Raw genomic sequence first — 14938 nt, forward strand, 5'->3', positions numbered from 1 at the left:
CCAGTTCATGCCCTGTTCAACCTTTCTTATTAATAAACAGAAGTTACCAGAAGGAAGGAAATATGTTGTAAGTCTTGACACTATGAAATAAAACCTCCATTCATTCATTCATTCATTCACTCATTATCCTAGCAATTTCTATCAAATCAATATTTTCTTCCACTTTGTCCTAGGCTTATCATTATGTTCATGGGGCTCTGTACAATTACTACTGTTGCATATTTCAGAAGGTTGCCTTTAAGTGAGGGATTTTATTCCTGCCTGGAAGGAAATGACAGTAAGAACATAACAATACAGTTCACCTTTTAAGTTGAAGTTCAGATTTTCTTTTTCTCTTATCTCTACAAAAGGAAAGAGTGGAGTAGAAACAGAAACTGTTGGAAATTATCATGTAAATATGTTGGTGGTGTGCTCCACTGTGGTTGGAAGGCAGCAGTGTGAGAAGGTAAAAAGAGACAAAGAGAGCAACCCGACATTAGCAGTAGGCAACAGTGTTTGTTCTGTTAATAGCTTAAGCATTATTGTAAATGTTTCTTAGCACTTCCAGTCCAGTTCTAAAACATGTGGTGCCTCACATTATGGAGAGCTTCTTCTTTTCAAAAGCTCCTACAGGGACAGTCATTCAAAAAAACAACTGGATTTTTTTGCTTCCACCAGAAGAGGACCTATCCATCTAAAATAGTTTTCTTAACCTTAGGAGTACAAGGATGCATTTTGCTTTCTGGCTCCCTGCCACTGGTGGCTCTTTCCAACATGTCCTGGCTTTGTCCAGCCTGGTGGAGTCCTGCCTATTTCTGCAGGCCCTCAGACACCATTTTTTTCCCACATCATCAACCTGTTCCTCTTTCCCCAGAGATGTGTCCTGCAGCATTTGAATTGTGACCTGGGCATCACCAGCAGCGTGTAGGGCCTGGGCAGATGTACTGTCATAATTACACCCTTGGAAGACACCTGCTGTAGAGCTTGTCCCACTACCCCATTACTAACATGGTGCACTACTAACCCTGTGACTGCTTTGGCTATGAGTTAGAGAGAGAGAGCCCTTTTTTAAAGTCATGGTGGTCATAGACGAGCCTTTGTGGTGAAGAAGGGTTGTCTTCTGTGTGCCAGCTTCAGCCAAAGTACAGACCATTCAGGGATTCCTGCCTGCTGATCCTTTCTCAAGAAAGCAAGGATGTCTTTTCTGCTCAGCTGCTCAAAGCAGAGGAGGAAAAAAGGTGATAATGTCACTTCACCATATCAGAAACAACTTGCTGTATCAGCTAAATAGTCATGGCTTGGTTCCACAGAATTACAGAATGTTAGGGGCTGGAAGGGACCTCCAAAGCTCATCCAGTCCAACCCCCCTGCCAGAGCAGGAGCACCTAGAACAGATCACACAGGAACACATCCAGGTGGGTTTGGAATATCTCCAGAGAGGGAGACTCCACAGCCCTCCTGGGCAGCCTGTTCCAGGGCTCTGTCACCCTCTCAGGGAAAAAGATTCCTCCTCATGCTTCCATGGAACTTCCTATGCCTCAGCTTCCACCACTTCCCCTTGTGCTGGCATTGGGCATCACCCAGCAGAGCCTGGCTCCAGCCTCTGGGCACTCACCCTGCACATCTTTATCAACATGAAGGAGGTCACCTCTCAGGCTCCTCCTCTCCAAGCTACAGAACCCTCAGCTCCCTCAGGCTCTCCTCATAAGGAAGATGTTCCACTCAATTATCTTTGTGGCTCTGTGCTGGACTCTTTCAAGCAGTTCCCTGAGGTCCTTCTTGAACTGAGGAGCCCAGAACTGGACACAATATTTCAGATGCAGCCTCGCCAGGGCAGAGTAGAGGGGCAGGAGAACCTCTTTGGACCTACTCACCACCCCAGGATGCCTTTGGCCTTCTTGGCCACCAGAGCACATTGCTGGCTCATGGTCAACCTTCCATCCACCAGGACCCCCAGGTCCTTTTCCCCTTCACTGCTCTCCAAAGAGCATAATTTACATAGCAGATATTTAATATTTCCCTCTCAGCAGGTGAGTGTTAAGCTTTCTGTCTGAGAGGACGCCACGCCACATGGATGGAGTTCCATTTTCAAACTGAATTCTGAGAGGATTAAGCACACTTTTAAATTTGTTATACAAATAGCATTGCCAGTGGTGTAAACTTCACTAGGTTACAAACAGCTGTTTTACAAACATCCTGTGCACTTTGTTCAGATCCCACTTGTGTTATTATTTCTGTATCATCTATGAGAAATATCTTGGTTTCTGTAATTACTCAGCCCTGGCTTGCATTTTAGTTGTTCTGCATTACCCTATTACTTCAGAGTTCACCCTGTCTTTCTTCTCTGACCTCAGCATGAGGAGAAACTTCTTTACAGTACGGGTGACAGAGCCCTGGAAGAGGCTTCCCAGAGAGGTTGTGGAGTCTTCTTCTCTGGACACTTTCCAACCTGTGTTGGTGTGAGCTGAAATTCCCCCCCCCCCACCAACAATAACCAGGCTAGCTCAGTCTGGAAGCAAATGAAGGCTGTATTTACAAGCAGAGTCTACAATCTACGATGAAATGCAATGAATATGTACAAATATACAAAATTCACAACATTCACAAATATATACAATCAACAGAAAAAGCACAATCGATCTCCCTTTGCTTCCCCCCAAGGGGACCCTCCCAAAGGGGCCTCTCTCTCCCAGGAGCTTCCCCCTCAGACCCCCCTTGGAGAGAAAGCAGAGTTAGTTAAGCAGAAAGTTGTTAACTTAGCTGCCAAGGTCAGTACGTGTTATCTTCAGCCAGAAGAGAAGAAGAAAACAGCAGCCAGACAGCCCAGCAACTGCCCCCACTGCCGAACGCAGAATGTGCAGAGTGCCCACTTTGTTTTGGGTAATAGTTCTTAAACATTTCTATCTATCCAATGGAAGTGTTTAGAACAATCGTTATTTTGCTTTCTTACACCCAATAGTGACTTATTTACATTCTTTCACTTTCTCTGTTTTGAACTTTACAAGGAAAAAAATAAAAAGACAGTTTCAAACCATCACACAACCCCACCTGGATGCATTCCTGTGCAGACTGCCCTGGGTGATCCTGCTTTGGCAGGGAGGTTGGACTGGATGATCTCTGGAGGTCCCTTCCAACCTCTAGTGTTCTGTGATTCTGTGATTCTCTGACTGCTCTTCCCTTGTTGTCTCCCCCACCTGATTTATGTCATTTATTTTTAATTGGTAATCTTATGGGGATGCATAAGGTATTTTAAAATCAAGCAGCTCGCTTCTGGCCTCTGTTAGAAACAATCATAGAAGTAATAATTGCAACAATTTTTCTTCTTCATGTGCAAATATATTTCCTGAGTTTAGTTGAGAAAGCACTGGGTATAGGAGCTCTCTACAGTGATGGCACATTACAGCATTTTGGACTTTTACATTAAATTAAGATTTGGGGTGAGGATAAGAGCTTGGGATCAGTGTTATAGTTTTTAAATACTGATTGAAGTCACAAACATTGTCCATAACTTGGCCATATCCACAACATCTTACCATAATCTATTTGCATTTGTGCATGGAATTGCTAGCTTTAATTAAAATATATCCTATCAATCAGTAACATTGTTTACTCCTAACTTAAAAAGAGATAGAAGGAGAAAAATGCTGCTTTCAGGACATGGCCAAGTGTTTAATATGGGTGTGGGAGTGGTGTGTCAAAAATTTCCTGTGCTCTCATTTCAAGCAGTTCCTAGAGGATGAAGCAGTCTGATCTATTACCTTGTTCTTTTGAGGGCAGCTCACCTCTCCATATGTTCTGCTATTAATCACAAGTTCTGTTACTCTGTGCCTTGCTGAGACACAGTGGTCCTCTTAGAAGCTTTTTGCAGCCTCTCCTGTCATGAGCCCCTGCTATGGATTCTGCTTGGCTGTGAAGGGGTCGGTGGGGTGGCCTCTGTGGGTATCCTTCCTGGACAAAAGGAACCACACAGAGGAGCAGCCAGGTCAGCTTGTCAGGCTCACGGGATTGTATGAAACAAAATATCCCATAGGACTTTCTCTTGTGGAGTATCTGTCAGGAATTTCATCACTAACAGAATTCTCCATGACTTCATAATGAACACAATGAACTTCCTTTTCAAGAGAAAGGGTAGGCAGGGCTCTAGCTCTGATCCTGAAATAACTGGCTGCATATAACTGCAGCATTTCATTCAAGTACTTCCTGCTTTATCCTTTCCTCTCTATTTTGTGCTCCTCAGGAACAAAACTATCGCTGCCTGCTAACCCTCTGCCCTTTTCCACAACTCATCATCTAGGACACATAAGAGAGGTATTTAAGATTGGCCTTGCAGACAGGTGAATTTTCTGTATGACTATTAGGTACTGCCTTGTCTAAACAGGCAGAGTCCCTGTGGTGACACAGAGGCCTGACTGGTTCATCATCAGAGAAAGCGAAGGGCAAGGTACAAGCCCAGCAGGAAGGGTTCATCACAGAGAATTCTGGCAGTGTCTAGCAATTTGCTTCAAGAGAGTGAAGTGACACCTAAGGTAATGCACTGCACCTGGAACTAGAAGAAGGAGCTGCCTAACTCTTTCACAGCACCTTGAATGTGCAGAACTGTGAGTTGTTAGAGATGATTATTAGGGTTGTGAGGTTTCCTTGTGTTATGCATGCTTAGGTCAGTGGTGCCTGACCCTAGGAGACAGCCCTGTGGTACAGGCAGTTACTATTATTTGTTGTACTTAGCCACAGAATAACAACTTTCTGTTCACAGTAGCAGCATTAATTAATTTTTAGTGTGTAGCATACACCAGCATTTACATGAACAGAAAATTGTCCTCTGACTGTGAAATCAATTACTGCTGTAGCTGGAGGATGGACATATTACCTGCAAGTGCAGGATATGCAGGAAAACTTCTCCATTCAAATGCAAAATATAACTTACAAGGATTTATTTTACGCCTTTAGCCCATTTATATGATTTTGAAGTTGATTCATTACCAAGGAAATAGGAGGAGAAGGAGAAGGAGAAGGAGAAGGAGAAGGAGAAGGAGAAGGAGAAGGAGAAGGAGAAGGAGAAGGAGAAGAAGAAGAAGGAGGAGAAGGAGGGGGAGAAGGAGAAGGAGAAGAAGGAGAAGGAGAAAGAAGGAGAAGGAGAAGGAGAAGGAGAAGGAGAAGGAGAAGGAGAAGGAGAAGGAGAAGGAGAAGGAGAAGGAGAAGGAGGAGAAGGAGAAGGAGAAGGAGGGGGAGAAGGAGAAGGAGGGGGAGAAGGAGAAGGAGAATATTTCCATTATTCACAAAGCTTCGAAGTGCTTATGAGTGCAGGATAAATCTTATGTGCAAAGTTATTTCAAATTTATGGTGCAAGAGGCATCAAAACTTGCAGGGTTTTTTGTCAAAACTGGTTGTAAGATGTATTCAAATCATTTCAATACATTTAAAACATGTTTTCAAAGTTCACACCATCTTAAAAGTCAAGGCAGAAGGTTTAATTTGAAATCTTACTTTAATTTTTAAATGGACATTTGAAATGTTTTTGAAAAAGCTAGCATTAACACCAGAATTTCCAGAGAGACAAAAATACATCAGGTTCTACATGGCTTTTACTTTTATAAGTTGGGCAGGCTGAGATTTCTATATTCCTAACCTTTACTTTTGGCCCTTTTATAGGCCTGTAGCTGAGAAGGAAAGGTTTTCATGTAACTGGCTCTTGTGCCTTCAAACACACATATTGAACCTGGTCTGGGAACATGCAGCAGATCCAGACAATTCCCCACCACGTTTGCAAAGCCACCAATAGCAGAAGAAAATTCTATAGGGTGAGGGTGGTGGAGCAGGCTGTCCAGGAAGGTTGTGGATGCCCCCTCCTTGGAGAGGGGCTAGGATGGATCATAGAATCAACCAGGTTGGAAGAGAACTCCAAGATCAGTCCAACCTGTCACCCAGCCCTATCCAGTCAACCAGACCATGGCACTAAGTGCCTCATCCAGGCTTTTCTTGAACATCTCCAGGGACAGCAACTCCACCACCTCCCTGGGCAGCACATTCCAAAGGCAAATCTCTCTCTCTGTGAAGAACTTCCTCCTACCATCCAGCCTAGACCTCCCCTGGCACAGCTTGAGACTGTGTCCTCTTGTTCTGTCACTGCCTGGGAGAAGAGACCAACCCCCACCTGGCTACAACCTCCCTTCAGGTAGTTGTAGACAGCAATGAGGTCTGCCCTGAGCCTCCTCTTCTCCAGGCTAAACACCCCCAGCTCCCTCAGCCTCTCCTCACAGGGCTGTGCTCCAGACCCCTCCCCAGCCTCCTTGCCCTTCTCTGGACACCTTCCAGTACCTCAACATCTCTCTTGAATTGAGGAGCCCAGAACTGGACACAGGACTCAAGGTGTGGCCTGACCAGTGCTGAGTACAGGGGAAGATGAGGATGAGGCCTTGAGCAACCTGGGCTGGTGGAAAGTGTCCCTGCCCATGGAGGGAGGTTGGAGCTGGATGGTCTTTAAGGTCTCTTCTAACCCAAACCATTCTATGGTTCTATGCAGAAGGCCCTAACCCTTGGCCTGAGATTCGGTGTCCTGTAATGTATTTTGAGACAAAACAAAGGTTAAGATTAAATCAGTTGAATTTCCGTCTGATGCTTATTTCTTACTACTTTAAACAGTAAACATATTTTTTGACTAACCATAGCCTGATCCAAAAACATCTAAACTTTGGAGAAACATAGTTCCAGATGCTGGTATTGCAACATTGTGCAAGTCCTGCAGTTAGCTTTCTTTTTGTGCTGCTTTACAAGCTCCTCATACTTCAGTTTCACTGTCCATGGCCTGAGATGAGATACTACTGCTGTTTGTTAATTATATTTATATAATATATTGATATAATTTAATATAATCATTTATATAATCATATATACTAATTTATAGATCATTATCTTTTTTATATAATGTTATATAATGTTGATATAATTTATGGTATCAATGTTTTTATAGATTTGTTAACAAGAGGAGAATAACTCTTTGGGGAGTAAACCTCCTCCATATGCATAAATTTTTAAAGGACCTTGGCTTCATTTTGCCTTGTTTACATCATGGCATAAGCAAAGGCTTAGTGCTTCACAACTCACCTAATGTGCATCCTCTTTCTTATCTATGAAGTTATTTATGAAGCCAGTTAACCTTTAAATAAGTTCTGGAATATCTTGGAGCAGAGAAGCACAATGCAAGCTAAATTCACAGTGAATTGTTTGGGGTGGGTTTTTTTTCCCCTGATGCAGTTTAACTATAAATGGAAAAGTATTTGTATCACAACTTGCTCTAAACCCAGGAAGGAGGACAACAGTGGTGAAAAGTGACTAAATCTATTGCAGATTATCTGCAAGCCTCCATTCCCCTGAGATGCTGAAGGTCCTTTCTGTTCTTCTATCCAAAGATAAAGTATAAATACTATGAAGTACTTCTGGGGTCCTTGCTATCCTTTTTCCTTCTGAGCTGTCTATTTTTACTTTTAATCAACTAGGCAAATGTTTCTGGCCTCACCTTCTCCTTTTTGGTCATTTCTACCAGGCAAGTCTTTGAATCTCCTCATATCCTCAGCTGAAAATGCCAAGAGGGAAGGACTGTTCACACTCCTTTATTTTCATATTAAAATGAAACTACTTTCATTTACAGTTGCAAATAGAAAATTTAGGACCCCAGGAGCAGAGTTGGTAGGAATACTTTTAGACAAACTTCCCTACAATTTGGGCTGCTGAACATTTAGGTGAATTAAGTTACACCATGGAGAACTGGATGTTCCCCATCAGGGAGCTTGTCTGGACAAGGAGTGACGTGTGCTGCTCACAGCTGTTTGTGAAAGGACTGATGTAAGCGGAGGTGACATATGTGGGACAGAAATGCTGGGACCAGACACACAGTCCAGGCTGTCTTTGTTTAAGTAGAAATCATAGAATCACAGAACTGTCAGGGTTGGAAGGGACCTCAAGGCTCATCCAGTTCCAACCCCCTCTACCATGGGCAGGGACACCTCACACTACAGCAGGTTGCTCACAGCCACATCCAGCCTGGCTGCAAAAACCTCCAGGGATGAGGCTTCCACCACCTCCCTGGGCAACCTGTGCCAGTGTCTCACCACCCTCATGGGGAAGAACTTCTTCCTAAAATCCTCCTAAAATCTGAATCTACCCATTTCTATTTTTGTTCCATTCCCCCCAGTCCTATCACTCCCTGACACCCTAAAAAGTCCCTCGCCAGCTTTCTTGGAGCCCCCTTCACATACTGGGAGGCCACAAGAAGGTCTTCTCAGAGCCTTCTCTTCTCCAGACTGAACAACCCCAACTCTCTAAATCTGTCTTCATATTATTAAACCTAAAGCTAGAAAACTCAATGCAAGGCTATGGTTACTGTTTTCTTCAAAGACATTTCACTACAGCCATCTGCCAGCCAGCTGTGCAGGCTTTCTGTCTGTGCTAATTTGCAAAGTGTTATTGCTGGCCTTCAGCATTCAGAGCCATCTCTTTCTGGGCTCTGGATGGTCAAAAAACTTACTTCTTGGAAATGTTTTCTTCCTCTGGTTGAGTTGGTTACTTTTGTTTGATTGCATTTGATTTATTTTTGGCACGGGTTTATTTTGTTGGGCTTACCTTGATTTTATAAATACATAAATTGCCAATTTCCTTGGTTTTGTAAGTACATAAATACAAGGAACTGAAACATCACTGACTTTGAAGTACTGCCCCACTGAAAACAACATCCTGCAGGGGTCTTATCCCTTGTCACAGGAGATCACAGGATGTTAGGGGTTGGAAGGGACCTCCAGAGGTCATCGAGTCCAACCCCCCTGCCAGAGCAGGACCATAGAATGTAGCACAGGTCACACAGGGATGTCCTACGACCTCCTTTCAGTTTTGAAGGTTAATCTCTTTGAAGTGCTTTTGCATTTGATTACTTAATTGCTTGGTCCTTTCCCGGAGGTTCATCTGGAGGATGTGGCAGAGGTGCCCGGGGCAGGGGTGCAGGCTAGGCAGGTGATGGTGCAGGAGCACCGGGAGCTGTCTCTGCTCACACTGCCCTCTCCTGGCTCGCCTCCCGCGGGCCCAGAGCTGAGGTCCCTTGCAGGAGCTGCATGAAGAAAAGGAGAATTGCATCGCTGGCTTCTCCCGCTGCTTGCTGTCTCTCTCAGGCTTCACAGCCTCCCACCCATCTGCCGAACGGCACTGTGAAATCTGCACTGGCCCTGGAAGCCAAGGGGACCCTGTCTCTGTGTTCAGCCTTCAAACCAGTCCCATGGAATTGTTCCAGCAGCTAGGTGGTTTGCAGGCTGCTGTAACTGGGGCCACCTGAAATCGCTGGGATTTCACTAGGCTGAGCAATCTGAGAGGCAGAGGCAGTCCCTGAAGTCCAGTCCCCTGGCTTTCAATATACAGCACTGCTTCTGGCTGGCTGTGCTGACTCTTTCAGTCCTGCTTGCTGACTGGACCTCTCCTAAGCTTATCCATCCATTGCAGGTTTCTGACTAATAACTCTGCCAGGCTGTTGGAACCAGGCTGTGTGACTTTTCTGAGCCAGTCTGGCTTAGTGATGAATTCCCTGCTTGCTCTCCCGAGAGCCCTTACAGAGCTCAGAGTGCTCCCCTCCCTCTCGTTTTCCCCACTTCCCCAGCTCATGTCACTCCACAGAGCAGGATCAGGTTGCTTTTGCATTGTGATTCTTGGCACAAGCCCCTCTTGGATCCATGTAGCTGTTCTGTGAGTACAGCAGCCAGTAGGAACAAAGCACATAAGAACACATGAAACTAACATTCAGCAATGCAAAGCCCAAATAATTTACTATATGCTACCCTGCCTAGTAAAGGGAATAGTGTAGCAGGCTTACCCTTTTAATTTCCTTTCTCTCACTTTTCTCTACAGAAGTCTATACCATAACTTCCTTAAAAAGTGTTTGTATTTATTCTATAGCTATTCTTAGGCTGTTTGGGTTTATGCAGTTACTTGAAGTAGCAATCTCCCATGTTTGACTTTATACCATCACTAAACAGAGACATACTGTAGTATCCAATTAAAATTTTAATTGTAGTAATATAACCTTTCCCACTGCATTGTGCTTTTATGGTGGCAAAATGATCCATATTGTCTTGCTGCCTGACAGTTCTCCCTTTTGAAAAGTTACAACAAGCAGTGTTACAAACTGTAGTCAAGAAATAGATCTGGGGAGACCTCATGGCTCTCTGCAGCTACCTGAAAGGAAGTTGTGAAGAGGTTGGTGCTGGTCTCGTCTCGCAGATAATTAGTGATAGAACAAAGATAGTGATAGAACAAGCCTCAAGCTGCAGCAGGGCAGGGTTAGATTGGACAGTAGGAAGAATTTTTTCCCATCAAGAGTGGTCAGGCATTGGAATGTGCTTCCCAGGAAGGTGGTGGAGTCCCCAAGCCTGGATGTGTTTAAAGGTGGTTTGGATGTGGTGCTTGGGGCTATGGTTTAGGAGTGAACCTTGTAGAGTAGGGTTCTGGATTGGACTTGGTGATCCTGAGGGGCTTTTCCAACCTGAATAATTTCTGTGATTCTGTAATGACAGTTGTCCATTTTCAAGGATGAAAAATTACAGTCTGACATTCTTTCTGTGTCATATACTAACAGAGGACAGTTCCAATCAAAATACTCATCACTTAGGAAGAAGAAATGTTACAGGACTGACAGATAATCCTAAAACCCCACCAAGTTTAAATGAAGGTTCAAATATAGACAAGCTACTTGCTACAGCTGCTCGAAGTGACAAAGAACTTTGGATGCAGAAGCTTGCAATAAACTTTGAACTCTAAGTGTCTGCACCTGTTACAGATGTTTGTCTTATAGGGAATACACTTTATTAGGGGAAAAAAGGTACATCACTGAAAAAAAACAAAGATATTTTTTGATAGATAGTGTATGAAAGAGCTTATCCAATCTTCCCTGTCTGTATTATCTGATCTCCTAAGAGTGTTGCTTCTCCTTATTCTGTTAGATCCTTAGGCAAGGATGAGCAGAGGGCTGGAGCTGCTCTCCTATGGGGACAGGCTGAGAGAGTTGGGGTTGTTCAATGTTGTTCAGTCTGGAGAAGAGAAGGCTCTGAGGAGACCTTCTTGTGGCCTTCCAGTATCTGAAGGAGGCTCCAAGAAAGCTGGGGAGGGACTTTTGAGGGTGTCAGGGAGTGATAGCACTGGGGGGAATGGATCCAAGCTAGAGGAGGGGAGATTCAGATTGGATGTAAGGAAGAAGTTCTTCCCCATGAGGGTGGTGAGACACTGGAACAGGTTGCCCAGGGAGGTGGTGGAAGCCTCATCCCTGGAGGTCTTTAAGGCCAGGCTGGATGTGGCTGTGAGCAACCTGCTGTAGTGTTAGGTGTCCCTGGCCATGGTAGGGTGGTTGGAACTGGATGATCCTTGAGGTCCCTTCCAATCCTGACAATTATGTGATTCAAACTGGCACAAACTACAGCCTTACCTGAGATTCTGCACAGTTCTCAGGCTAGCATGGACTTGATCAATTGCTGGGCAGGTTACTAAAGGCAAAAGTTCCCTTCTCTTCATTAAGACTCTGTGGTCCCCTAATTCTGGCAATGGCATTAAGCTCAGAGCTAAAAACTGTGTTCCTATATACATCTATCCAGTATGTTGTGTGGCTTGCAACACCGCTTGCTGGCAAAACAGTTTCTAGATTGTAGTCAGAATGAATAAGTTTTGAAGTTCCGTGTCCCATCCTGAGCCAGTTATAGTAATCTGAACAGTGAATGATCCAAGAGGAAATACAGAGTTAGTAAACAAAAACCATGTGTGTCCAACCACAGTTGTGGGTAGCCAGCTTATGAGTTAGGAAACAGAGTCTTGGAAAATCATTAATTCCAGAGAAAAATTAGAATTCTGGTTAACTCTTGCATGTATTCTGTATAATTATGTAACCTTCCTATTCATTTCATCTGGGAAATGGTTCTGAAGAAGTGACCTATGAAACATCCTGTTGTTTATGAATAAAAGTCAAACTGTTTAACATAACATCCTAGCAAAATGCTGTATTGCTTCTGGAATACAGTTTGCTTTCAGAAAAACATTCTGCAGAGGGAGGTTTTGTAATATTTATCATAGAAGTTACTCAGGGGTAGCTAAGTCAGTTACTTTTCCCATGTGGAACTGGGAAAGGTCACAAGCAAGGTCCTGTAGAGTGAAGTGAAATGAAGTGTGGGAAGAGCATCCAGACTCAGGTAAGGGGAGTCCCCAGGGAAGGGGCTGCTCCTGGAAGTGCACCTCTGCTAGCTGCCTTTCTAGAGCAGTGTTTTAGCTCAGAGCTGAGCCTGCTGGGCAGGTCTCACAATAGGGTGAAGATGTTTCAGAGCAGAGAATGACCATGGCCCTGTGTGTCTCTTGCAGCTTCATGACGAGTTAGAGAAGGGTGAGAAGGAGAGCGCAGAGCTGCAGGAGTTTGCCAACGCCATCTTACAGCAGATAGCAGATCACTGCCCTGACATCCTGGAGCAAGTTGTCAATGCACTCGAGGAGTCATCCTGACCTCGGCCACCAGCCCCACTGCAGCAGCACACAGTGGCCAAGCCCAGGCAATCCGAGGAGCCATGAGTATGGAGAGGAATGTGAAAGACAGACAATGGAACAGAAACTTCTGCTGCACACTGACAAAGAAAACAAAACAAAAAACCCCTCTGAAAACTACCTGCTCTCTGGGTTCTGCCTGTCTGTGATTATCAATCAGTCATGTTTGCATTCATCTTCTCACTGCCTTTCTACTCTAGAATCTACTTCCCCATTGACTTTGTTGATGGTGACTTTTGGATATAGCGGTGCAGAGCTCTTCCAAGTCTACTGAGCAAAGAAGGGGGTGGTTCTGTTGGATACAAGTAGCTCCAGTTCTCCATGAGGGTGCAGAAGGGTAGCTCTTGCCTTGCCTTCATTTATTGCTTTTTTCTCTTTCTTCTGTTTTTTGGGGGTTTGGGTTTTGGGGATTTTTTGGGGTGGGTTTTTTTTTTTTTTTCATAAAAGCTCAAAGCATGAACTTCATAGTGCTAAAGTCAAACCTGAGCATGCTCTGATTATGGCTCATGGCTGGCCAGCATCAGCTAGCTAGCTCAGGTCTTGCTGCCTGACTCAATATTTCTTATGTTCTTAACTAACAGAGAGAGGGAAGGAAAGTTTCCCCTGTTTGTTCCTTAGTCACTTCATCTAGAAGCTGGGAAACAAGGTAGGCATACTGGTCCTTTCTGTTTGCTGAACTGTGATTTTTCTCTTCTTCACTGATCTGACTCTGAACTGCTAAGTGAGGCATTTTTTCAGTAACTGTTTTGATCTGTTGATTTCTTGGCTGATTTTTTTTTTTTTTTAGCAGAGGTTTCTCATCATAAGTCTATGTCTTGTTAAGTTCTTATTTTATAGAGAGCTCTCTCCCTTTGAGCAGGTGTGGTCACCAGGTCAGCCTTGCAGCTTTAACTTGTGCAGTTTGTCTATTGCCAATTTTTCAGGCTACAGCTTTGTGAACACTGGCTGCCCTCAGAATAGTTTTAGGCATTTTGTAAATGAGAAAATTGCATCATTTAGCTTTAAAGTATGATTTGAAAGCTAAGTTAGGTAAATTGGTAATACACTACTTACTACAATCATAATTTAATTTATTCTGGTTTAGCTTAAGTTGGCAAGGAGTGAGTTCCAGTTCAGAGCAATAAACCATTCTTGTGAAGAGGAGCATCTCTGCTGGAGTTGGCACCCAGCTGAGTAGATAGGTGTAAAATCACAGCTTTAGTTAAACCAGTGCAATTCTTCTATGTATAAGAGAGGCCTTAGTCTTGTTCCCATCCGTCTCTGACATTTGTTGAGGCCCCTGCTGATAGGTGATATGACCTGAAATAGCAGGTCAGTCTGCCATTGGGGGAGCAAGTCAGAATCCTATTTGATGAGTAGGATTTGGTGTTCATCCTTGGACTATGCATTAGTGGGGAGACTTGTTTTTCCTGGCTACCAGTGGTTATGTGTGTCTGGGGGCATCTGCAGGACAGAACCCTTTAACACATCCCTGTGTGCTCCTTAGAGGAGTTGTTCCCCTTCAACTTTCTCATATTACTTAAGAGAACAAGGAGAGGGCAAAAGGAGACCAAATATCAACTTAGCAGGGGAAGAAATCTTAGTTTTCTAGTTGCTAGGTAGGTAGTTACAAATCTTCCCAGTAAGACTCCCATTCAGAGCCTGCAGTTTCATTCCATCTGACTTACTGCATTTCCAGCTTCATCACTCCACTGTTGTGCTGAGAAAAACCTCCCAGGCCCTTTCAGGAGAACTGCAGTTCTTAGGTCTTTCAGATCACAGCACCCTGCAGGTCTTTCACACCTTATTTTTATGTTTAGAAGTGACCAACTGCTTCCAACAGAAAGAAATGTTTGAGTAAGGGAAGATGAATCCTGCCTTTTGTTCAAACAGGCACTGAAAACTGGACAAACCTGAAACCTTTTGTACCTGTAGACTCGTTGAAAACTGATTGGAAACAAATCACATCCCCAACTCATTCTGTCGTAGTGATTCAGCAGAAGGCACCAGATCCATAACCGTGGTGTCCACTAGGAAAAACTATGTCAGTCTCCAAAGCAGAGGTGATTCACACTTTTTCCATGTTCTGAGCTGCCAGTGCTTTGCAAATCAGGAAATGCAGCTTTAGTTCTCACTCTAGCAGCAGCCTGTGGCTGAAGCTTTTTTTGTCATGGATGAGGAGAGTAATGGGAACCTGAATGTGCACACGGTGGGGGGGAGCAGCGGAAAGCGTGCAGACAGTGACTGTACATAGCACTGAGCTGTGCCTCACCCCAGAACCACCCCTCTGGTCCCATTACTTGAGTCAGCACGTTTTGATGGGAGCTGTTGTTTTGAAATCTTCCCTCTTGCTTTTTCTTCATCACCCCTAATTACTCACTCAAGGAATTTAATGCCGCCTGTAAAAGCATCGGAGCCATCAGCCTAACAT

General features: G+C 44.1%; 1 protein-coding gene across 2 annotated transcripts in view; it reads left to right on the top strand.

The window, feature by feature from the left end:
* Nucleotides 1–12489, top strand: part of ERC1 (ELKS/RAB6-interacting/CAST family member 1) — a 351929-nt gene extending 339440 nt beyond the window's left edge. For both annotated transcript variants that reach the window (XM_054386713.1, XM_054386714.1), the window contains one exon: nucleotides 12352–12489. In XM_054386713.1, coding sequence (XP_054242688.1) covers nucleotides 12352–12489 — 138 coding nt within the window. The remainder of the gene's footprint in view (nucleotides 1–12351) is intronic.
* Nucleotides 12490–14938: the final 2449 nt, after the last annotated feature.

This window comes from Indicator indicator, chromosome 14, assembly GCF_027791375.1.
Source record: "Indicator indicator isolate 239-I01 chromosome 14, UM_Iind_1.1, whole genome shotgun sequence".
NCBI lineage: Eukaryota > Metazoa > Chordata > Aves > Piciformes > Indicatoridae > Indicator > Indicator indicator.